The sequence below is a fragment of the Erithacus rubecula genome (genome assembly GCF_903797595.1).
Source record: "Erithacus rubecula genome assembly, chromosome: 3".
In the NCBI taxonomy this organism is placed as follows: Eukaryota; Metazoa; Chordata; class Aves; order Passeriformes; family Muscicapidae; genus Erithacus; species Erithacus rubecula.
The window spans coordinates 141,427,095-141,451,832 of NC_136689.1; the positions used below are offsets into that span (position 1 = coordinate 141,427,095).

The window sequence follows — 24,738 nt, forward strand, 5'->3', positions numbered from 1 at the left end:
TTTACTTGTGCTTTAACACTCCTCAGTGGAATTAAACTTTTATTTTCAGAAGATACCAACTGCTGTACTTTTACTGTTGGTCAATTTATGGGTTAATAAGCCATATGTTGCATTAACCTTTAATGAATCTGTAGATTGCAGTTTTGATTTGCAATAATAAAAGTTGTGCATATCACATGCTCTTTTCCTCTCTGAAATAAGATTTTCCTTAATTCCAATTCACCCCTCCCTGAAGCGTGAAGGGGAAGCAAGTGTGGAAGGGGTTCTGAATCAGCTGGTCCTGGAGCATCTGCAGCTGGCTCCTCTCCAGTGGGGTGAGTGCTGTCAAAATCCACTGATCATCTTTTTTACAGACTCTACACTCATAATTTGCAGCAGCATGAGAATGAGAATGTTTTCATTTACTGACAATGTGTGATAGCAGAGAATTTGATAGGAATTTTATTTTCTGTAGCTGTTTTACTTAGCTGAAGATAAATGTAGGATTGATATCTGCTTTATTTTAAGTGCCAGTGTTTGGTGGCAGTAAATATGAAACCTGACTGTGCACTTTTTCCTGTAATTTTCAGTCCTGGTTGTCTTGTATAAGAGGTGGCTGCTACTGAATTTTCCCCTTTTTCTTACAGTGTGTGTTTTTAAAGTAATTTCTCTAATTTTTTTTCATATGAATGGTAATGTCCTTGTGATATATTTCTTATTATGGTCTAGACAACTGCATTACTAACTTTTGAGGTGCAGAACATATTTTTACTCTGGGTAGCAGGGAAGAATTTGTTGTCTTAATTTTCAATTTAGAATGATGTTTCCACAATGAAAAATTGAATTAATTTAATTTTGAAGAGTTGTAATAATGCAACTTCTGTCTGAGGTTCTCAGCAATGCTTGTTCAGAGGCTTTGGAACATGGGAAGTTTTATCCCCAACACTTCAATGGGAATTGCAAGCTCCAGATAAAGTCCCCAGGTCATCAGAAAATTGTCAAAACTTTTCCTTTTAAAGCAAACATGCTCCATTTTTTAATATTTTGATGACCTAATGAGGAGCAACTTTAAGGAAGAATGATCCATCACTGTTGACAGTGTTAATTATTGAAACTTAAATGGCCCCAAACTCCATTATTTGTGTACTCTTTTAAGTGTTTGCTTTTGTTCAAGCATGTTGACCACCCTCAACTCATGTTAAAACCTGTGAGCACTTTTTTTATAGAAGATTAAAAATCGTTTAAAGTAGTTTGTTATAAGTATGTCCAAGTTTAGCCATAATCTATTACCTCTGCAATCAAGCTCACCTGGCCTCAATTCTTCAGAGGATTCAAGGATTTGGCAGCTTTTTTTTGGGATGACTGATGGGATTTGGCCATGACTGCCCTGGGCTCACCATAAACCAGTGGTTGATGTCAGGTGTGTGTTGTGAGCTCAGGCTGGTCTCTTCTTAGTCTGCAGAGTGGCTTTGAGCATCAGCAGGTTTGTAACCTGGGCTCTGGGGGGGAAAATCTTCCTTTGGCACTTCTGCAGAGATCACCACCTTAAGGATGAAAACCATGTTTTTCTTCTTTCCCTGTACCCTTGGTTTGCTTATTTAAATTCTCTTTATGCCAAATTCCACTGTTTGCTTAGTAAAAAGGGCTTTTTGAATTGTAGAATTGTGCCTGGCATTCCTGCCTGAATAGTGATCTTTGATGCACTGGTTGAAAAACATGAACATAGCAGTGATTTACTATAAAATCTCCTGTGGAGTTGCTTATTTCTCAGGCTGCTGATTAATTCAGTTAAAGAGTCCCAGTTACTTGAGTTTTCAGCCAAAACTCTGTGATATTCTCTGCTTCATAGCTGCAGAGACTTTTGAAGCACAGGCTGTTGACTGATGGTGTTGTACATTTTAATTTTCTACACTGAGCAAAGCAGGGAAAGGGAGATCCTATGGGATATTGAATGCTTGGTTTGCCACCACTTATATATGATATTTCCTACTGGAAAGCTCAGTTTTTCAGAAGTTTGCTTAACTTTTTTTGTTTAATTTTTCTCAGTCCTGAATTGCTGATGAATATTACCAATTTTGTATAACACAGTAAGTATGTGCATGTGTAAGCTGTAGCTTACTGCAGAGACTATTGAACAGGACATTTTGGCTAAATGCCTGATTTTGAAAATTAAAGACAATGGAGACATTTTAGCTTCTTTTAGTTAACCACAATTCTGAATATTCAGCAGTTGACTCTCTGGTAGTGTTGTAGCCAGGTAACTCTACCTGCAGCTCCTGCAGTCCCTCCAGACTCTGAACTGTGGCAATCCAGGGTTTTGTTTCTTTAATAATGTGTGGGAAGGAGGAAGAATTAAGAGATTGTTGTTATTGTTTGGGAGGTAGGAGTAATGAGGAGATGTTGAAATGTTTGGACAGCCCCCTGATGAGTGAGCCTTGCACTTAGACAATGTGACACACTCCCTTTTGGACTTAAATTCTCTTTCAGTGGCAGAATGTGTTTCCTATTCAGTTTTCAGAGGCATGGAAACATGCTGAGAGTTAAAAATTCTGTAATATTGCATTATCAGCAGGATTTTTTTTTTCTTTTAATCATTACACTGTTTGTATTTACAACCTGGCTTTGCATTGAGTTTTGTTTTTTCCATGTGTTAACAATAACTTGTGTTTTAATATGAACTCTTTATTACTGCCTATTATTGTGACATAGCCTTTGCAGAAACTGGCTAAAAATTTGGCTTAGTTTTATGCAATAAAATTGATCCTGTGATTATTCAAGGATTTTGCTATATTGATGGTCATATTGAAGGGTTTATTTTATTATAAGTGCTCACAGTGAAACATGAATGAATATTTAACATGGTTTTGATTAAAAAAATGACTGGCTCTTATTCAAATTTGTAGAAGCTGTACTCCAACATTCCTTTAAAAATTTGGCATATTTAATTCATATAAGAGTTAATATTACATCTCTAGAATTATGAAGGGATATTGAAATAATTTTTCATGTAAATTTGACAATCCTGCCCTTTTTTTCATTAAATGCAAGGCAAAGAGTAGAATCAAAAGTCGGTGACATTGAAATTTTGGTCTGAGGGTAAGAAGTTACCTTTGAAATTTGTCATAGAGGGGAAAAGTGATCTGTAGTGAATAGTTTGTTTTGATTTCATATAATTAAATGTCTGGGGAAGGCAAAAGTATTTAAGATATGAGGATTCATAAAAAAGAAAATACTTCAAAGGCTGGAGTGAGAGTTCTTAATGCATTGTTAAAATTGATTTTAAGATTTAGGACATCTCTGTAAAATGAAGTTGTCTGTTAGGCAGGTGAGTAAATCACACATAATTGAAAAGCATCATCTTGCTCAACACCACCAGGTTCAATGTTCTCTAAAATTTATGACATATTTTCTTTTTATGGCTGGGCAACAAACCAACTGTAGGCATGGATGTGGTTTTAAGGTGCATACATTAATATCATCAAGTCAAGGAAGCAGAGCCTGCAGAGTTTAATGAGGAGAACCAAACCTGCTCCAAGGTGTGGGGCTGGGAATGATCTGATGGACTCATCTGCAGCTGCTGCCTGTGCAGCATTTTTCCAATCTTTATTTGATTTATGTCACTGACTATGTAAGCAAGCAAAATCCTGGGACTGAACAGTTACCAGTTTTGATGGTGCTCTTCTGCTTTCCATAGCAAAATTATCTTAGGTACAAATGTGTGCACGAGATTTTATTGAACTTGAAGTGGCCGAGTTTGAAATAAGCTCGTGATTGATCCTGGAACTTGGCTTGGGATATTCCTGCATTCAGTGAAAACTTTCCCTGAAACAAGAGGCTCCTGACACTTTGAATACTGTAAACAATTTTCACAACAGAACTTATTTTGAATTCTCCTAGATAAAGCAAAATGAACATTACTCCCTTCAATGCCTCTGAGCACCAGGTATAGAAATCTTTTTGTGATGACCCTTGTGTATAAGAGGGAAGATTTATTGGAGAAAATTGCTTTAGGAATTTAGAACTGTAGACACTGAGAAGTGCTAGAGGTTTTAATATATCAAGTAAATGCTTTTCTTTCTCCATAGCAACTAACTGAATAAGTGAAAATCAATGATTATACATGAATACTAGTTTTACTAACAGTAGTGTTCCAAGAAATATGCATTTGTCAAGCTTCACCATGGAAAAAGTCCAGACATAGCTTTTTGCTTTCATTCACTCTTTTATTTCATTCACCCATTTTATTAATTCTTCCCTTCTTCATGAAAAATGTGAATTTCAGTAGAGTTTTAATGTTTAAGTGTACTTGGACGCCTTTCCACAATGCAGTGCATTTTATTTCCTTATTTGTAATTACAGGAAAACTAAAATCACTGCTGCTGGATGCTGCTCAGGTCATAAATAAGAAAAGCAGACAATAGAAAAAGTAATGATTATTTATTTATTGGTAGAAAATGCTACACTCCTTGTTGTGGGCCCACAACAAATTCTGTGCCTACCTGCAGCATGTAGGAATATTATATTTGGAGAAAACTAAAAAACTCAAAAGGTGGTGTTAAATTGTCCCTCAGAGGTAGTTAGAATCAATATAAGATGTTGATTTAAAAGTCTTTTGAAGTGTTTTATGAACATATGGTTCATGGCAGCTTGTTTGGAAGTTCAGTCTGATTAAGTTTTATAAAGCATCTTATGGAAGCATTACTTTAAAAATAAATTATCTTAACAATTAAGTGTATGTTTTAGAGAGCACCAAATCATAATCAGTTTTCATAGCTTTATGTTTTGTGGATATTAACATTAATTACTGAAGGTACACAGTGATTTTATTTTGTAGTTTCCAGCCTGACCTTGGACAATAATTAAATCTTTCCATAATTCATGTGATTAACTGTAAGAGATTTCAGCAGTGTGAGATCATTGCATCCCAAATATTCAGGAAAATACTTTGTAGTGTCTACCAGTGAGTAAATGATGCACCTCTAAGCTTGTTTTGGATGTCCCCTGGACAATCTTGTCCCCATGGGTTTAGTTAAAATGAGCCAGATCTCTGCACACACAACATTATTCAGAGTTTGGTTTTAGCCAGGGCAGTCCTACAATGTTGCTACTCCCTATATTTGAAATTCTTGGATGTGTTTTCAAAGACAACTTAGTGGGCAACTGTAAGGAAGTAATTTTACTTTCTCTTTAATTAAAAAAACCCTCTCCTAGGCCCTGGACAGGATAAAATGTATTATATTTATAGAGGCTTGGAGATACAGAGAGATCAGCAGGGTATGCAAGGGCCTGCCCTTGAGAAAAATGGGGAATGTTACTGTGTTCATTCACCAAACTAAAATATTCTGCAATTATTTCTATTTTAGCATTATGGTAGCCTGGCCATTGTCATCATTGGAAAGATGAAACCAAGAGCATTAGCCAGGAAATCTCAAGAGTGAGCTGTCTGTAAGGTAGAAAATCACAGGATGACCAAAACTGAGAAACAATCTGGTGGTAAATGGATTGTGCAAGGTAATTGACCTTTCTCATCCATTTAGAAAAATCTTCAGGTTTTTCATTTTTTAATTTTAAGATCCAAGAGAGGTGGGAACACTTCCATATCATAGCAGCTTGTGTGCAGGCTGTTTGGGAGGATATTTTGGCAATGTCAAGCAAGCAACATGCTTTAGTTCCTGGGAAGTGTTGAGGGTAATAGAAAAAATGGACTAACTTGATGGAACTGGGGCATCTGGCACAGGAATAATGGTCTCTCATGTCAAAACACACTATTTGTGTGATGTGTTTTGAAGCAGCTGTTGTTTCTAATTCCTACCCAAGCCTTGGTTACTCAAAACTGAAAATACAAACTTGCACAGAAAAGGTTTCAAATAAAACCAGATCAGTAATGATTTCAAAGGAAAGATGCTAAGAATAAAGAGAGCACCCTGAAGTGAAAGTAAATCAACAAAAGCTCTTATGGAATGGCCTGAGAGAGATTGTGTGAGTGCCAGTGGTTACTTCATACCAGATTTCTGAAGGAACTGGCAGCTGGAGCTTCAGGTCCAGCACTTCTAACAAAGCAGTGAGAAGACTAGGAGGAAAAATGGGAGAATAAATACTAATGGAGGAGTCTAAGTACTGGTCTGGGATCATCCACAGATATTTTGGGCAACCTGTTGTGCTGTCTCACCACCCTCATTGTCATGAATTGTTTCTTTGAGTCCAATCTAAACCTGCCACCTTCAGTTTAAAACCCTTTTCTCTCATCCTGTCACTGCTGGTCAGGGTCAAAAATCTCCCTCTGAATTTTTACAATATTTCAATAATCTTGAAAAACCAAGTGGCATAAATGAAATGAATGAAATGTAGTCCAAAAAAGGTGTTTATCTGTTCTGAGACAAGTAACACAGAAATCTGCTACAAGTTCAGCAGTCTGAAGTGGTTGGAAATTATTTAATTAGGTGTTACTGTGAGCTGCCAGAGTAATTCAGCTATGAAGAAAGGTATATGTGACATTTATCCAAACCTCTAATGAAACTTCTTACCAGAAGAGCTCAAATCAAACCAGAATAAGAAAATGTAAAGTTTTGGAGGTGATCTAGGAATGAAAACTATTAGCAGGTTTAGACTATAAAGATACTACATTGATTAAAATTTGAGCAATTCTCCAAAGTTGAGAAAATCTGGCAGGTGAGTTCTGTGTTCACTTCTTAGAACATCTACAGTCTGCTTGCTTTGACTTGCAGTATCTCTGAGATGCATTTTTTTTTAATTAGCAAAATCAAAAGTTGACTGTTCTCCAGAAATCCATCAGAGGACCAGGAGAGCAGGAAAATTGCTGAAGTAGGGCAACTTTTGGCATAGGAGCATAGATGGTTTTCAGCACAACAGTAAGAGTTTCAAAATAATGTTACAGTAGAAATACTGGTGCAGAGAAAAGTACCAAAAATGATGCTTAATCAGATACAAAAAAGAGAAAAAGAAACAGGATATTGTGGAAGAAGGAAAATGAACTAATTCCAGCTTGATCAGGCACATGTGCCTAATACAATTTTTTTGTGTTGAGTGACTATGTTCAATATTTAATTTACAAAACCATTATATTTTTAAAGAAAAAAAAAGCAGCCATGCCTTATTTACCTCTTTATAGGAGTATTCCTTATGACATTTCAGTTAAGCCATAACAGGTGATTGAGAAAGAGCATAATGATGATAAATTGTCATGCAGTTATGAAAGGTACTTCATCTTCTAGGTATTGTTAGAAGTAAATTGAATAATAGATTAAATGAACATCCAAATTAAAAAATGAAAAGCTACTGTAATAATTATGACAATGGGTTACATGTTCAAAAAGAACTGTGTGAAGATAATTGGAAGGAAGAAGATTGAAAAGACAAAAAAGATGTCTTGTAAGGTAGTTGGTGAAAAACTATCAGTGAATTTGCAGGGAAATAGATTTCTATTACTTTGATGAACACAAAAGATACCATTTGAATAAAAATTTAGAAAAAAAAAATGTTTCAGCTTGTGGACAACTTCAAAAAAATGGAAATTAGATCAGAAGATGTACTATTAACAAGAGAAGCAAGAAAAATGCTTTGATCAGGCAAGATTTTAATTGCCCGACAATTAAAGGAACTGTACAGTTAAGTGTGCAGAGAATGAGAAATGGAAGATATGCTAATTGCAGTGGAGGACTACTCTGAACAGCCTGTGTAGGTCAGGCTTTACATGAGATTGATTTGGGGCAATAAACAGCTTTCTTTCTCTGGCTGCTGACACTTCTCAGCTTTTGTTGTGTTTCACTTGGAAAAAGCAATGCCCATGCCTGGAGCTGAAATCAGGAATGCTCTAAATGAAAGCAGTTCCCTCACTGGCCCTGCTGTGCTTGGGATCAGCCCCTGTTTCACCAAGAAAATTTGTCATTTCACTGGATTGTGATGTCTGCTCGGTAGAAGTGCTCTGCTGCAGTATGAAGTTTGTACTTAAGGTAAAGAGAACATTTCCCTTTTATTTTGTTGTGCTAAAAGCAATTTTTTCCAAGTATTTGCACACGTTCTTGCCCCTCCTCATGTATTTGTGCTCACTGGTTAAGGCCAGTGACCTTCCATCAGCAGAAATTCTCCAGATGTTTGGAGGGGAGGGAAGTCAGCTTCATTTTCATTGTTCATTCTGAAGTAGTCCTTTGCTTCATCAAGGAAGCAGAAGTGAATTAACAGCTGCAAAGAACATAAATCCAGCTCAATAAGCCTTGTAATTCTGAAATTAATGATTTCCAGCAGTCAAAACCTCAGCAGTACAAGCAGAGACCACAGCAGACAGATTTGTATGAAGAAACACATGCTTTGACTGAAGTGCTCACTTTCATGTCACTCATTTTCTCATTTTCAGTCTCTCTCAAATTTGACATCTAGCTATCTATATTTTTTCCTCCATTTTGTGATTTTTCTTAGCCTAGTGCATCTCCCCATTGTCCCTTCAGTATAACAGTATCAGAACTAGATATTACTTTTTTTTTTTAATTTTCTATCCCAGGCCTTTAGATTAAGAAATTTACTACATATAATTGAAATGGTGAAACAATTTCATTTGGTTGATTTGAATCATTAATTGACTTGATTTTACAAAAGAGGCCAGTGAAACAGAAAATATTTTCTAAGCTGTAATTCTGTGTATTCATTCATAATGTATGCTCAATAGGAAACTTGGACTTTTTATGCAATGTCTGTTTCCTTACTAAGCAGAAATTCAGGGTCACTTTAGTAATATTTCTTATAACCTATGGATACATTAAAAAAAGTTACAGGAGAAGAGACAATTTTTCCATTCTCAGAATATAAAAGGGAAGCTGAGCAAATGCATTCTGTAGGATGGCTTTATACAAAAGGGCTTTTGTCAAATGATACTCAAGTTGGTTTTTATTACTCCTTACATTTTTCATAGTATCATGTAAGTTGTGGCTCAATAATACCAGACATGTACAGAGCTGTTTCAGAATTTCTATATCAAGGCCAGACACATGAGATGAAATAGGGAAGAGTCATTTAAAACTGTTAGAATACGCAAAGGGTGAAATGTCTCAGCAGTATTTAGAATTACACAGAGAAATAATTGGTTGCCTCGTGAAAACTTCAGGAAAGAAAAAAAGGCAGCAGGAGCAATCCTCAATAATTAAAAGAAGTGTCAAAGGATAATTACATTTCTGTGCTTTGATAAAGATTCAACTGTCAGTTTTCTGAGTGGAAGATGGGGTTGAGTTATTCAAGTCAAAGGAAAAACCCTGGTATTAAAAGTGTTGGAGACCTTAAATCAGAAACCTCAGAGCAGAAGCAGGTGCCACCAGCCTCAGGTGGTTCTGGTGGGAAGCTTCCACCAGTGGTCCCAGCTGTGGGAGCATTTAATAAATTTGTTTTAGCAGGACATGAAAGCTCAGAGCTGCAGCTGGAGCTGGAGACTCTGGGGTGTCAGCAGCTGCCAGCCTGGCTGGGCTTGGCCTCAGAGCTCAGGATAACTAAAACAGGACTTTGCACCTCTGCACTTGCAGCCTTTCTCTGAAATGAGACATATTCACAGCTCCTTCATTGTGCCCAGGAATTGAGACCCAGGCATAAATCCCCCAAAAGAGGAGCTGACCCCACAGGGATGGGTGCCCACACTGTCCTGCCTGCTGAGCTCCTTCATGGTGCTTAACTCCCAGCAACTGCATCCCCTCCAGAGAGAAAACATCCAGGTTTATCTCCCTAAACAAATAGCCAAAAAGCAGTTGTAAAACACAGAAAATAAAAAGGAGTGAGAAATGTAATCTCAGGTCTGAGACTGGGATGGAAATAAGGTCAGTGAGCAGCTGTTAGTTGGAGTGGACAGCCTGAACTTCTGCCTGTTAGAGTGAAAATGACCACTTCTGTTTTCCTATCCACTGTAATTTTGTATGTATTTTTGCTGGATCAACAAGAGAGTTTCTGAGCATCTGTTCCTAATGAAGGTATTAATCAGCAATGTGCTCACCATTCACTAATTATGAACTGGTTTTGTTCAACATTTCGGCTGTGTTTGAAGGAGAGGATTTCTGCTCATGGGTACTTAGTAGATTGTGCTTTGTCTGCATATTGCTTTAAATTAATCTCATAACATGAAATATACATCTTCATGTTATTTAATTCAGTAGACTGCAGAAGGTGTCTCAATATAATTTTGTTTGGAGAGCCTTTTGTAAACTTATTGAGCTCTGTCTGAGATCCTTGCTGCAAACAGGAATTTCAAGATTAAATTTATTTGTGACTCATTTCCAGCTCTTTTGTTCTCATGTCAATATTGTTCTTTAGTTTAAATAGCTTTTCTCAATCTCTGATGTTTGCCTTTTATCACTTTTGTTCTTTCTTTTGTGCATCTTGAGACAGCAGTCAGGACTAACTCTCCCAGTCTCTTTGATAGCAGAGGGTTTTTTTTTAATTTCTCACCCCACAATTATCTCAGTAGCCTTTGTCTGTGTCTGGTGTAAAGTGTGTTTTTTGTTTTCTTAGATCTGCTTGACAAGCTTAGATCTTCAGCAGCATTATTGCTGACATGGAGCCTTAATGATCCACCTTAAAGTGAATCTGTGCTATCATTTCCAAGGCTGTTGTCCTTCATTAACCAACACTATAGTGAATATTTATTATTTCATAGAACATGATGTAAGCTGTTGAAACCAGCATTGCCTATCTCACAAGCAGGAGTTTGAAACAGGCAATAATGGACTAAATCCAGTTTGTTAAACCTTCTGGCTCATACCAAAGTTTATAAAATAAGACCAATGTGATGGTTGTTGCTGCCTGGCTACAGCACAGTGTTTAACAAATTGCTGCTGTGTCTCTCCTGTGTATCTGTGGTAGGATCTTTAATGTTTAAGATGGATAATAATGTAGTCACTGATTAAATACAGAATAATTAAAACACCAAAATCATTAGAAGTTAATTTTAATTAGATTTCAAGTTTCAGGTACTCAGCACCATGACCACGAGTGTAATAAAGCAGTATCTGGAAATTTAACAGTTGTCAGCAACGCCAGATATGCAAGTGAATTTCAAGTTCATATTAATTTTCATTGCATAGAAACTGCATTTTTGAGAAGGTAGTAGAACAGTTTTTTGGAGTCAGTAATACTCAGAAATCCCTGCAGAACAAATAGCTGCTACACAAAGGTAAGAACCATTCTGTAATGAGACAAGACAGGCAATGACAAAGAGGCAATGCAGGACTGTTTGCTGGTGAGGAATTGTTTTGGCTTTGTGGCTGTCACAGTGCATGGTTTTGTACCTCTGAGAATGCTGTGCATGAATCAGACAAGTAGAAATGAGCAGAAGGGAGCAGGACTGTGACATGAAGTGATACACATCTGATAGGGGAGGCAGCTCGTAATAGAGGTCGGCGACGATAATCTGGAAGCTGTTCTTCAAAAGGCACAGTGGCAGATAATGAAACTCTTCTGTTATTTTGAGAGAGTAAAAAAATCCAGCTACTTGTTCATCATGCAGAATTTACCTTCACAAACCCTTCTGTTAGTGTAATAAATCATTTCTAAGGCTGTGCATTGAGTGAAAGTACCAACAGCTCTGACATACGGTACGGCATCATTCTTAATCCTTCTTGTTCTCCTTTAAAGTGTCTTCTGAATTCCTCTGGTGCTGCCAACTTGGTAATAATACAGTCATTTTACCTAATTTATGTAAAATACCACAGATGGCATTTACCTCTGCCATTCAACTGGAGTTTCAGAGTGTGGAGCTGTTTGTTTGCTGAAGTGCCATAATAATCAGCAAACCCTAAGTTAAGTTGGATATTTTGATGCCATGAACTGAGCAGAAAATTGTTACATGTCTAAATTTGAAGGTGAAGGGACCAGAAAATTGCAGAAAACCAGAGATGTTAATTAGCCCAAGAACTAAATTTTATTCAGATTTACTTGCTTGTAGATTCTAAAACATTGCTCCTTTGGACTGTTGAAGCAGGCTGGCTGTGTCATCAGTTATCTCACATTATAGTTTACTCCTCTGATTAGAACCTCACTGTGTTCTGTATGGATTGTGGATATTTATCCATGGCACAGGTTCCAAATATGACCCTTGACTGTTCATTTATTGTCTTTGTTCCCAGAAGTTCATGCTAAGAGCATTCATATTTACTCCCAGTATGCCATTAGGTAATAGTGATGGCTAGTACTATTTCTACATAAACTTGCAGTAATTAAGTTTTTGAACCACTTTTGAGAAGAAGCTTTAAACTGAAATAATATAGTGATGCCTCCTGTGGCTTTCCAGACATACAAAAATCTAGAGAGGAGGCTGTGTGTAAAGGTTTTCTGAGATAGCACTGATGAAACAGGAGATATATGTGCAGCTTCAAATATTTCCATTGCTAAAGTTTCAGCTGGCCCTGAGCATTTCACTAGAAATCAAATTTGAGTACATGGTATATGGCAATGAATAGCACGTTACAACTACCTTTATAAGCAGTGATTAGCCAGACTTTAATTTCATTACTTCATATTCTGATGGCAAACTGAATTTAATAAAGTTTGCTAACACTGAAACAAACATAAGTGAATATTTTAATCTGTAAAATTTCACTTGTATGTGATAATGTCTAGGAGAAAAGTCATTGGAGATTATTTCTGTTTTGAAACAGGGATTAAAATGAATCCAAGTAATCTTGTTATTCATTAGGTAGCTCACTCATGCTCCATTGCAAATAATAAATGATATGATGGGAAGACTCATTGTAAGTGAAATTTGAGTATCAGCAAGTGAGTTAATAGATAAAAATAAAAAATAGCTATAATCAGCATAAAATGTCTTGAAACTTTTGAAAACTGTGTGGTGAAAATCAGGATTGGATACCTTCTGCTGCCTAAAAATGAAAGATACCAAGATCTACCTGAGAGCTGTTTCTTGATTTTTGCATTCCTATATTGCATTCAAACTAGGTGTAATTGCCAAGACTAGAGAATATCTATTTTCCTCACCCCTGAAAATGGGTGATTTTTGAATGTCCAGATAAATTAATTCTGTAAGATCCTTAAGATGTCAGGAATAGATGCAGACTTCTTTCTTTCAATTCCTGTTAACAGAGAAGCCTAATTTTTCTATATAAATATCTAATTATATATATATATATATATAATATTTTACACATGTACATATACACATAAACTAATAAACATAAAACATCTTCCTGTCAAGACATTATGAACAGATTCAGATAAAGCCCCAGCTGAGATCCCCTCCCCATTTTTGGTGTTGAATATTTTAGACTTTTGTGGGAAATCCTGGGAAGTCAGAAGGCTGGTGCTGTCAGTAGAAATACATTTTATTTCTCCTCTGCCCCCATCCTCTCCTTTTCAGTCTCCTGCATCTGGAGGCCTCTCACTGGAGAGAAATCATGTTTGTGATTTGGAAAAAGTGTGGATTAAAATATTGTAGGTGCTGTTGGATGCCTGAAAGCACCAACGACACAAGGAAATTTATACTTTACTCTGCTAATTGTTGAAAAATATGAAGCCTTGATTGGTATGCAATTAGAAGTGTAACATTCTGTTAAACATATCACACAGCATATGGCATGTTAGTAGCAAATCCTCTAATTTAAAATGAAAAAAAATCTATGCAGTTCTGCATATTAGCAATTTTTGGAGGCAATCAAAATTTGCCATTTGTCTAAATGTCAGAGGGGGAAAAGCCATCCTTAGTTATTTTGGTAATCTAAATTTGGTTTGTGTTTGATAAAATTTCTGTTCTCTAACAGTAAACAAATATAAAAGAGGAAAACCCAGAATATAGTTAAATGAGCCATTGCTTTGAGTAGTTACTCAGATCTGTGGCTTTCATTAAAAAAATAATTTTAATAACATTACCACATCTGCTTTAATTCAAGCAAATTAAAAGTACTGAAGCAAGACCATATTTGCAGAACCTCAGGAAAAAAAAAAAAAATCAAAGACCCATGAGTGGAATCTATTGATGGGCAATCAGGTGGTGCACTGCTTTGTCAACTAAAAATGTAGAATGGCTCCATGGGCAGATGTTCCTGTCCTTAAGAACCTCAGTGGGTTGAAGGCTTGATATTCAGTATGAATCTTCCAATCACCTTTTATCTGTGGCTGTTTTGGGATGAGATGCTCACATCCATATGGAAATTGCCTTTTAATTGAGGCTGTGGGCCCAGGGCTGGCCAGTGCTTAGAAGCTGCAGGAGCCCATGTGGGAGGTTGATTGTGAGCAATGCTGATTGTTGGCTGGTGTGGCTCGTGGAGAGATGGCTCTGTGAGCCAGGCTGAGATGGGAGCAAGGAAACTGCACCTGGATATGGGATAGTTTCCTTTTTCCAGTGGATATGCAAAGTTACTGCATATCTTCAAAAGAATCAGTCTCAGAAGAGTTGAATTTCCTTGGCTGACTGCACATTCACCACCATTTATACCAGTGAAGTTTAAAAATCTTTGAATGCTTTAGACATGTTTTTGTTAAGAGTGTTTGACAAGCTCGTCTTCTAATGTTTGTAATGGTCAACTTATCTCACATTTGGCAAGTAATATTTATCTTTTTCCTTGAAATTTTGGACTTCCTGGTCAGTCTTTCACTGTTTCCATGTTGGGATAACTCATCACTTAAAATTGTGCTTTATTTCTGCTTTAATTACATTTTGTGTCCAGTCTTCTTCCCACGGCTGGGTATTTGTGAGGCATCACTAATGGTGCATATCTCAAAGTAACCCCTAATGCTGGCTTTGTTAAGTATTTGCCCTGACATGGGAAGTGGGATTTCCACTCTGCTGCTCACCTTGTTGTCCCTGGCTTTGTCACCCTCCTGCTTCAGTCCCCAAATGTGACTCCTCTGCAGCCCAGATGAGCCACAGCCCAGCCCTGCCAGGATTTGTGTCCGTGTCTGAAGCCAGGCAGGAATGGGATTTTTTCTGCTCTAGCAGGGAGCTGATCATTTGTTATGCTCAAGCTCTGACATCAGTTTTGTTGTGACTTTGTGCTCCATTTTGACGTTGCATTATACAGACAATTTGGCATCGAACTGGAGAAAATGAGAATAGTAGGAAGCTGATTCCTCAAATTATTAATTTTATATCAAAATCACTCTTCCAAAACGTTGTGTGGGAGGGGGGAGGGAATTCTTTTTCATTCTCTTTTACTCACCAAATTACACCATTACTTCATAAACCTTAAAATGGAGTAAATTTAAAATCAGCTTGTGCCTGAGGTTTGGTATCGGCTGTTCCTGTTGTGTGTTGTAGTCACTAATCCTTTTAATGAAGAGCTTTTAGCAGTGAAGAGATTCTATTTATAGTAAAGCCATTAGAGCATAAAGCTCCTCATTGCTATTCTGCAGCATGGAGCTGTAATGTTTGTCAGTGGAGAAAAGCTATTTTTAGGTGCAGCATTGAAAACCAAGGCTGAAAGGTCAAGAATCCTCGGGGGGATATGTTCTGCTACATCAGTGCTATCACACAGCTGCTGTTTACTCTCTTATCATGCCTCAGTAATAAGAAGATATTTTTATTGTGACACTGAAGGTATAAAGCATCAAAAGGATTTTGTGCATGAAGTGAATGCTTGGGGAGTGATGTATCCAATCACATTAAATGTTCTGCTGCTTAGGAGGATGATTTTATTTTCCCAAAGACTGTCTCAATACCCATTCTTCAAAAGATTCATTCTAGGAAAGTTGGAGGGGTTTTTTTTTGTTTTGTTTTGTTCAGTTTAGTATTTTTGTTGTTGTTGTTGTTTTGGTTTTTGGGGGTTTTTTTTGTGGGGTTTTATTTTTTTTTTTTTGGTTCTTTATCGTGGAGTTTGCCAAAGGAAAAAAGAGCCTGGACATTTCTGTTGGTAATTTGAGGAGCAGAATTGTGGGTGGTGGGTGATTATATCTGGCACAGGACAGCTTGAGCACATTGGGTAGGTACTCAGTGAGCACAAAAAGACCATGTGGTCCTATTGAAACACGATATGATAGATGATATGTGAAAGGGAGAAGGGAGAAAGGAGGGGGGAATAAAAAGGATAATTATAGGAATACAAGTCTGCATAAATTAGCTGAGTCTTCAGCGTGGAGACTTCAGAGGGTTTTCTAATATCTTTATATAAAAATCAGGGGGAAAAGAAATTAATTGCCACATTGAGAAAATTAGGGTTGTATGATCAAAGGGAAGGCAGAGAAGAAATGGCCTGTTGACAGATGGCTTAGAAAAATGAAAAGATTTTTCTGAGGATATGAGTTTGGAGGTTTGTGCTGCTTGGGGAGACACAGGCACTGTCACCATATTTTAATAATAATAAGCTGCTGTGTAACCCTTTTTATTCACCAAACATGTGGCACAGGAGAAGTATGAGTACAATAATACACTGATAGGTACACTTTCTTCTGAGGATATAATGAAATTAATTGCAGTTCTCTGAGAATTTATTCAAGGTCTTGCTGCTGAAGGCTCCTATCTTCTGACACATGGAGTCCATTATCCTGTACCTTTTAAAACAGTTTCTTTCATATCAGGAAATTATTTTAATTCTTCTCTTTCTGCATACCCAGACCAGTTTTGACACCATCTTTCCCAAGCTTTCTGCAGTATTTGGCTAAATCCATGTGGTTATAACTGATAAATTGTTCCCTCTGCCAGGCAGGAGCACAGAGTGAGCACAGATTAACAGGTAGTTCCTGTCTCAGTACATAAATAAACCAAAAAATTGAAGGATTGTCAAAAAAGAATTGGGGAAACTGAAGAGATTTAATTCTAATTTTTTTTTTTTTTTTTTTTTTTTTTTTTTTTTTTTTTTTTTTTTTTTTTTTTGTAATTAAATGAGATATAGGTAAATGGGCATTGGCTGAAGGGAAGGACAGAGGAAGGAGAGTATGGCTTTGTGAGAAGACAAGACAGTAATGGGTTGTTCCTATCAAATCTGCCAGATGTTACTTAGTCACATTATCTCTCATCTCTCACTCTTATGTGAAAGAAACTCAGGTGTTCCTGGCTGTGTCACTTCATGGCACAGTGACTCAACTCACTAAAACAGCAGGAAAAAATAAACCAACACCAAACCAGAAAAAATAGTAGCATCTGATTTTGGGTGGGATCAGGCTGGAATGTTGAGTCAGTGTGTCCTGCACCCCCTGGGGTGGGCACAGAGGAGGGCAGGAGGCATTAATTGTTCATGAATTGTTAATTCATCTTAATTCAGCTTTACCATCATGTGAAATAGGAACAGGGACAATAGGTGGAGACAGGCTCATTTGGACTACAGAAGGAATCAGCAGAAAACATGATAAAAATGACATAAAATCCATGATCTTAACATGCTGATTAATAAGTTATTTGTTTATGGCTTTCACATCTATTACAGCTTCATATGTTTGTAGCTTTTACAGCCCAGGTGTTTGTGGGGAAAGTAAGTAAGTTCTAGGTCACAGAGTAGTGACCTAGAATAAAATAAAATAGTGTTTATTTTCTGTGAAACTGCATATGGTTTTGCTGCTCTGACTGCTAGAGTATTGCTGTGTGTGAGTTTTCCTCCACCTCTCTAATTATCTTGATGGTTTTCATACTCATTAGTCCTGAGCAATCCCATGTTTGCATTCTCTCTCTTGCTTTCTTAGACTATTTCACTCCTGTTAGGGCTTAGACTGGCTGTAATTACTTTACTGCTTGTGTCTGTTGAAATTTAATAATCACTATGACATCCTTTTCTTTTTCCTCCATAGTTGCTATTTTCACAGTTATCTGTTCACATACCACCCAATTTACTTTATTAGGCAAACATTTCTGAGACGAAGGGATTTTTAAAATTGTTTAGAGATTTATTTGTTTTTTATTTTTTTTTTTTTTTTTTTTTTTTTTTTTTTTTTTTGTTTTGTTTTTTTTTTTTTTTTTACCATTGGTGGTTTTGATTAAAAACAAAGAAAGGTCTTTTGGAGTTCAGTGGGCCAGTGATTCTGCTTGGTTGTGCCTTGGCCTGAAATGAAAGAATTTGGTATCTATTGGCATTCAAATTTGCTGTAAATTTGTAAAATTCAATGCAAGTTAGTTGTTAAAACACTTTGTGATCATTAAATTCTCTCCTGAATTTCTTTCTTGTGCAGAGATAGGTTTAAAAATAATTGCAGAGTAAAGACATGCCAGCCTGTATTGATGTAGAGTCAATGGGCATGCAGCAGGTGACAGTTGTCTTTTACTGGTTTCTACTTTAAATACATAGTTTTGGTGAGAGAATGGAAATGCCAAAGCTGTGTCTGTAAAGACAAGAATACTTGCCTAACAGTAATCTGTTCTCTAAATTATTTTCTTTTTCTGAGAGAGGTTTTATCTGTTCTCCTTTCTGCTTTATCTGAGATGTGTATACTCTTGTCTTCATTTGTTTGTTAACCAAGGGGTATTTTTATCTTCTTACTGTCACGTTTTGAGATTTATATGATTGCCTCTAATTTGGAACTTGGCAATGGAAATATGGAATATGGAAATGATATAGTCCTGACCCAGTTCTGACCTAATATACCTACGCTGCATCTTGCAGCGATGCTCTTGGCATGTTTGATGGCCCTGCAAGTCACTTTATTTGCAGTCTGTCATCATAAAATGGATTTGGCTCCTGGTTTCTCTATAAAAGGATTAACGATTCCTGACACAGCTGAACTTCCAGTTTTGGCTTCTCAGTTTAAAGCTCATTGCAACATCTGAAATATCAAGGATTGTTATTAGGGACAGATGGAGTTGTTTTGTGAGGTGTGAGGAGAGCAGTGCAAAGCTGTGTATGTACATCTGAGGGTCTCATCTTTTCAGCTGCACTTTTTTGGCTGTTGCAGAGCAGTGGCTGGAGAGTTCAGTACATCTACTTAAGTTAATCTGTGACTTGAGTTTATTGTATATACCCAGCCTATGCTTAGATGCAGTTCAAATTAAAACAAAGTGCAAGGTCTTGGCACTTCTCTTCCATCTGAAGCAGCAGTTGTTTGATGGTGGCAATGTTGGGAATGTTTTGCAAAAAAGGCTGCAGGCAATGGTTTACATTTTAATTGTCCTGTCCTTTAAATTTGCTCATTTTGGGAGTCTTGTCAATGCTAATGCTGTCTCCCTCATGCAAAGCCAGAATGACTTGTGATTCCAGACCTATTTGTTAAGTGAATGTATTTAATTTACAGCTAATGACTTGCTGCTGGTGGATGTTAAGTGTAAGTGCTGATGTGTTTTATTGTCTGTTTAAAGCTCTCATGAATCTCTGGAAGTGTCTTAAGATGCATTTTTGCTGTGGTTTCCTGCTTATGGTTGGGTGTCATTCAAGATTTATAAGGAATTAAGAGCTGTAAGGTTGCCTTATCTGACTGCATCTCTCTCTAGGTGACATTTCAGCATTTGGGATCCAATGCAATTCACGTTGACAAAATCTAAATTGGGATACTTAAAGGGTAAAACATTCTGGAAATGAACTTTGTTGTTCCTGTTGTCAATTAAATGAGCAAGTCTCAGTGTAAAATCTCCCCCTTTGTTCAAGATTCTTGCTTGTGTGCCTGTTGACATGATGGAAATGCAGATAAGATGTGATAAAAGGTACTGTTACTATTGCCTGCCCACATATGTCATTTGTTTGCTGCATAAATACACCTACAGGCTTGTTCCATACAGAGGCCTAAGTAGCTACATAGAAACATGTACTGGTTTTCTTAATTCACAAAATTCTTCTGTGTTGTGCTCAAGACAAGTATAGATAAATAAGCCAAGACTTCATTAGGGAAAATTATGTTCTTGCCAAGTTGTATTTCAGTAGGCCAAAAAAATTCCTTTCAAAACATTCCTTGACACTTCTGAAGGAAATACCTGTGACTTTGTAATGGTATTGAAATCAAAACCAGTGAGAGACTCCAAGTCAGAAGTACAGTTTAATAGGAAAAAGAGAAAAAAATAAAATGCATGCAATAGTACAAAAGAAAAACCACTGACAGAGTCAGCATACAACCTGACACCCTGCTGGTTAGGGTGGTAGTAGCAATCTAGATGAAGTGGTCATCTCAAAGCAGTGATCCTGTAGAAATTCTGACAGTGATTCTGGTAGCTCTTGTCCTCTGGAGACCAGTGGGTAAGGGCTGCTTTGGTGTTCTAAATCTCAGTTTTTATCTAGGTAGGAAAGGCTTGGCTCCTCCCCCTGGCTGGAGCATCTCCCAGTGGGATGATGTAATTTTATCAGTCATGCACTGGGACTCAATGGCCATTAACATAAGATATCTCCTGGAGGAAGGGTGGGTTGTGGAAAAGATAAAGAACATTGCCCCACCTGGTTTTTAACAGCTGGCCCATTAACAGAGGATATCTCCCACAGAGATAAGAATCACTTCCCCTCCTGGTTTCAGCAGATGGTGATAGAATACAAACCTTTGGGCACATCTTTACATTGTAACCTAGGACAGACTTCTAACGTAATAAATCTGTTGCTAGGTAGGAAAAGCTGGAGATGAAAGGATAATTTTTCCTTTTCACCCAATAACAGGTTTTTAAAAACATGGAAGGAGAATGTTGATATGGTGTGGGGGATCAAAGCCTGTGTTGATGCCTAATTTGGGCATCATACTATGCATCTAAGAACAAAGTGAAATATGAGCTAGAAACATGAAACGTGATTCTGAGCAAATAACATCTTTGATAGGTCAAGTGTTTAACTATTTTCCAAAAAAAAACAGTTGCAAAATTCTCGTGTGGAACTGCTGGAACTCCTCTTTCATACTGTGCCTATCTGAAGAAATGTCATTTATCAGTCTCTGCAACTGCATTGCTGACTAAGACTCCAGTGGAATTTTGATAAAATAAATGAGCAAGTCTGTTTAACTGCAGAAACAAATTCCATCTTCTTCATTTTTTCTGGTTGCTTTCCTGAACTCCTTCTCCCACGCCAGCTTTCCAACTCAGCTTGTTGGAGATTCTGTAGCATCTCCATCATTTTTGGGGGCTTGTGTGGTCCTCCCAAGCTGACAGAGCTCAAGTCTTGCTGTTCCCATGCTCTCAGGATTTGTGGGATGATGTGGAAGATCTCATTCCTTCTGGCTTCAGATTAGAAGTCCTGGAATAGTCAAATGGGTATCTTTGTCTAAGGGCAGGATGAACTTCTGACTTTCTTCTTCTGGCCAACATTATGTTTATAAGGCTGGAAGCTCTCTTGGGAAGAGTAAAAAATTAGTATTGAAGAACTTGATATTGGAGAATGGTATAATTCTAGGTAAAAAGTTTGTTACAACATCTAAATTGTCCAGCTGCACTGGTATGGGAAGACAGTTGTTTTCCCCCTGTTGCTTACCTCTTGTGGATTTATGATGCTGTTTTTCTGAGAACACCGAGATGTTTTTTATCATCAGCGAACGAATCATATCCCTGTGAGGAGCATAATGTGCATATTACATATAGACAGACTGAGAAAAGATCATTACTTTGCCTCAGGCTACGAAATAAGACAGTAATATAGTGGGAAGCTCAGTCTCACAGCCTCCTGGTTTAACCAGTGAATGACTCATTATACTGGCTGAAAAAGCTCTAGGAGTGAATGGTGGTGAATAAAGCTTAGGATATGATTGGTCAGAACAGAATGTCCTGTTCTGGGTTTTTAATAACCTGGGACTTTTCACACCCATTTTGAGATTAAACTAAAAGTATGTGACTGTATTTTGCTTCTGGCAACATCCCTGATTAATAAGCAAAGCAAATGTTTTTTGCATTGACTTGCTGTCAGTGTCTTTAATTCAGTGCATAGGACCAGTCCTTTCAGTTGTAGTTTGGCTTTTTGGCAGATCTTATTTTGGTTTTCCATTTGCCTGTCACTGGCTTGGCAATGAGGTGGCACTAGGCTTCTGTGCTTCTGGTTGACAGGATTTCTAAATATCCCCCTCAACATCACAGCATATTTATATCCAGAGACCTTCCTGATCTTGGAATTGCAAGAAGATGCCTCTAGGAAGAGGTTTTATTTTAATTGCAGGTAGAGGATCCACAAATCCACACTCAGTTAATTCCAAGTCCATTATCAAGGCTCAGAGGAACTCCAGACGGGATGTCAAATTCCCAGTGTCTTCCTGACCCTGCAACCTGCTGCTTTCCTGCTCCTTCCTCAAGTGTAGTTTGAGGAGGATGTTTTTATTGCTCTAAGCTGAGGGCTGCTGCAGTCTTTGTGCATCCCCCACTTCCCAGGTGTGTACTGGGTTTTGGCTATGGTGTTTGTATTGCTGCTGGGTAAGTCAAATTAAGGAGTTGATCTCTCAGGCAACATTTTTCACTCATCACTGCCAAGTCTTCCTCCAAATTATTTCCTCAATTACTTTGTGTATTTTTACTACCTAATTATTGCGGATTCTCTGTACTGTTTACGAGACCAGTCCCACAGAAGACAAACTCAGTGAGAAATGCCAGTAGTTTTCTATGGCATCAGTGATTGGAAAGGCTGGTGGGATGATTGCCTTGATTGCTTTGAGAATTGCAGACTCAGATCTTCTGTTCCCAGAATGAGACAGGAAATAGATTTCTAAGGACATGGACTTTGTTTCATTCCTATCCCAACCCTTCTTCATGTGATCCTCATTAAAACTGTGTTTTATGATTGATGTCTGTGTCCCTGGGCTTCAGTGTGCCAAACTCAGCACCCTCCAGTGCTGGAGTAATTTATAACCCAGGGTTCCTTCTGTGCAGAATCTCCTTTGGCCTGAGCACCTTTTCAGCTGAGTATTTTGAAATACAAAGCTCTTAAGAACTGACTGCTCAGTTCTAGCCAGAATTTACAAGTTATCCAAGGGTTTCGTTTTCCTCCAGAGTTGTATGACTAAGCACGAGAAGGGAAAACAGATTAATCATCACTGAAAACAAACAAATAATGACTTAATAATCACAAATCTAACTGAGAAAGCTGTATTAATTATTCATAGAGGGTGATTTGTCTTAAATCATACTGTTAGATTGACTGCTGAAATAAAGACAGATGTTTCTGCTTTGTCCCAGAGGGTTGGAAATACAGAATTGGAGTTAAATTTAATGCTCACATAATGACGTGGGAGGTTATGGAGGTTTGTATAGTTGTTATTTGTGTATGAAGTTTGCTTTGAGTCACAGATGGAAACACTTTATTTAGTATCTATACTGTTTCTAGTTTCCTGGAGTTGTAGAATCACAGAATCATAGAATGGTTGGGGCTGGATGGGGCTTTAAAACTCATCTCATTCCACCTCTCTGCCATGGGCTGGGACCTCTTCCACTATCCCAGGTTGCTCCAAGCCCTGACCAGCCTGGCCTTGGACAATTCCAGGGGTGGGGCAGCCAGAGCTTCTCTGGGAACCAGTGCCAGGCCTCCTCACCCTCCCAGGGAACTTCTTATTTTAGGAATTTCTTCCTAAAATCCAATCTAAACCTTCTTCTCTGTGTTGTGTAGAGACTACACCATAGCATCTTTCATTTAACACTCTCACTGCATATTTTGTAACAGGAATAAAGACTAATGAAAAATGCCATGTATTACATTGATACCTTATAATTATAAAATCACTCCTAGTAGTCACATTCCACTTTTGAAATGCTTTGCAAACACACCTAAAAACCACAAACCCAGAGTTTCAGAATATAGCATTTAGATAAAAGATGGAAGCCCTAAAGTAAAAATGAGTGAAAAGGAAGTAATAAACTTCTGGCAAATCTTGAAGTTTCAGCTCTCAGAATATCTGGTTTTGTGTTTCACCTCTATTGTGATGTTGTGGAGAGGTTGCTTTGGTTTAATTTTGTTGAAGCAGTATTGTGGGTGAGCTATCAAAGTTTTAAAGAATGTAGGTGGCTGGAGCTCTGCTATCATCCATTCCAGACCCCACTCAGAGCAGGGCCAGTCCTGTTATTAAAAAGAAATGCCAAGTCAGGTATTGGAAAGGAGTGGTACCATCATTGTTTTGTAATTTCCCAATGCCAGCACTGGTGCTAGAGCCAGCTTTGATTCCGTGTTTCCACCCCAGTCTCCCAGTTAACTTCCTCACAGATCTCTGCAGAGGCCCCTTAGATGCACTGAAGCTTTTCTTCAGGAGTTACATTATTTATATTTAGAATTTAAGGTGAGAAGAAGGACTTAGGGTTACGGTGAGGAAAGGGAAAACAAGAGAGTTAAAGAGCTTTTTTAGAATGGGAGCTCAAAATCTGTTGCCTTAATTTAAGGTGTTAAAAAGGTGCAAGGTTAACACAGGAAACCTTGTTCATAAATAATTCTTTTCTCCTTGTGTAATTTCATCTGCTAAAGTATATGGCATCATCTTGGAAGTGTAACAACATGATCTTTATTTAAAAAAACCCCACAAAATAAGCTTTAATCCAAAGCAGCACACTTGTATTCAATGCTTTTCCTACTGATCAGCACATACACTGATAATAATCCAGATTTACTTGAACCCATTTGTGGTATTTACAGTTATATGTTTGTATTTTTCATTGTCCCTGAAATCTGGGGTGTGTAGTCTTACTGAGTGATTTAATACATATAAATAAGTCATGCAGTACATGTAATAGCTTTTTATGTATTTTAACTTCATCTCAGAGATTTTAAAATTCTTTCTCTGTCATTTTCTTTAGAGAGTTGGTTCTTTCCTGGAAGCTTGTTACCAAGCTAACTTCATTATGCTATTATTATTTAGGTTTTCCTTCCACGAAATAACACCAGAACTTCTAAGAACTTAGTTTTTTAGAATGGCTGACCTTTCAAGATATTGAAAACACAGACATTTTCTTTGGGAAGATGGCTGCATTTTATCTGT

The 24,738-nt window shown here is 37.4% G+C and overlaps 1 protein-coding gene across 4 annotated transcripts in view; it reads left to right on the forward strand.

Annotated features, from left to right (window-relative positions):
* Nucleotides 1-24,738, forward strand: part of TRAPPC9 (trafficking protein particle complex subunit 9) — a 433,615-nt gene that overhangs the window by 197,152 nt on the left and 211,725 nt on the right. For all 4 annotated transcript variants that reach the window (XM_079301130.1, XM_079301131.1, XM_079301129.1 and 1 more), the window contains one exon: nucleotides 224-314. In XM_079301130.1, the coding sequence (XP_079157256.1) occupies nucleotides 224-314 (91 nt within the window). The remainder of the gene's footprint in view (nucleotides 1-223; nucleotides 315-24,738) is intronic.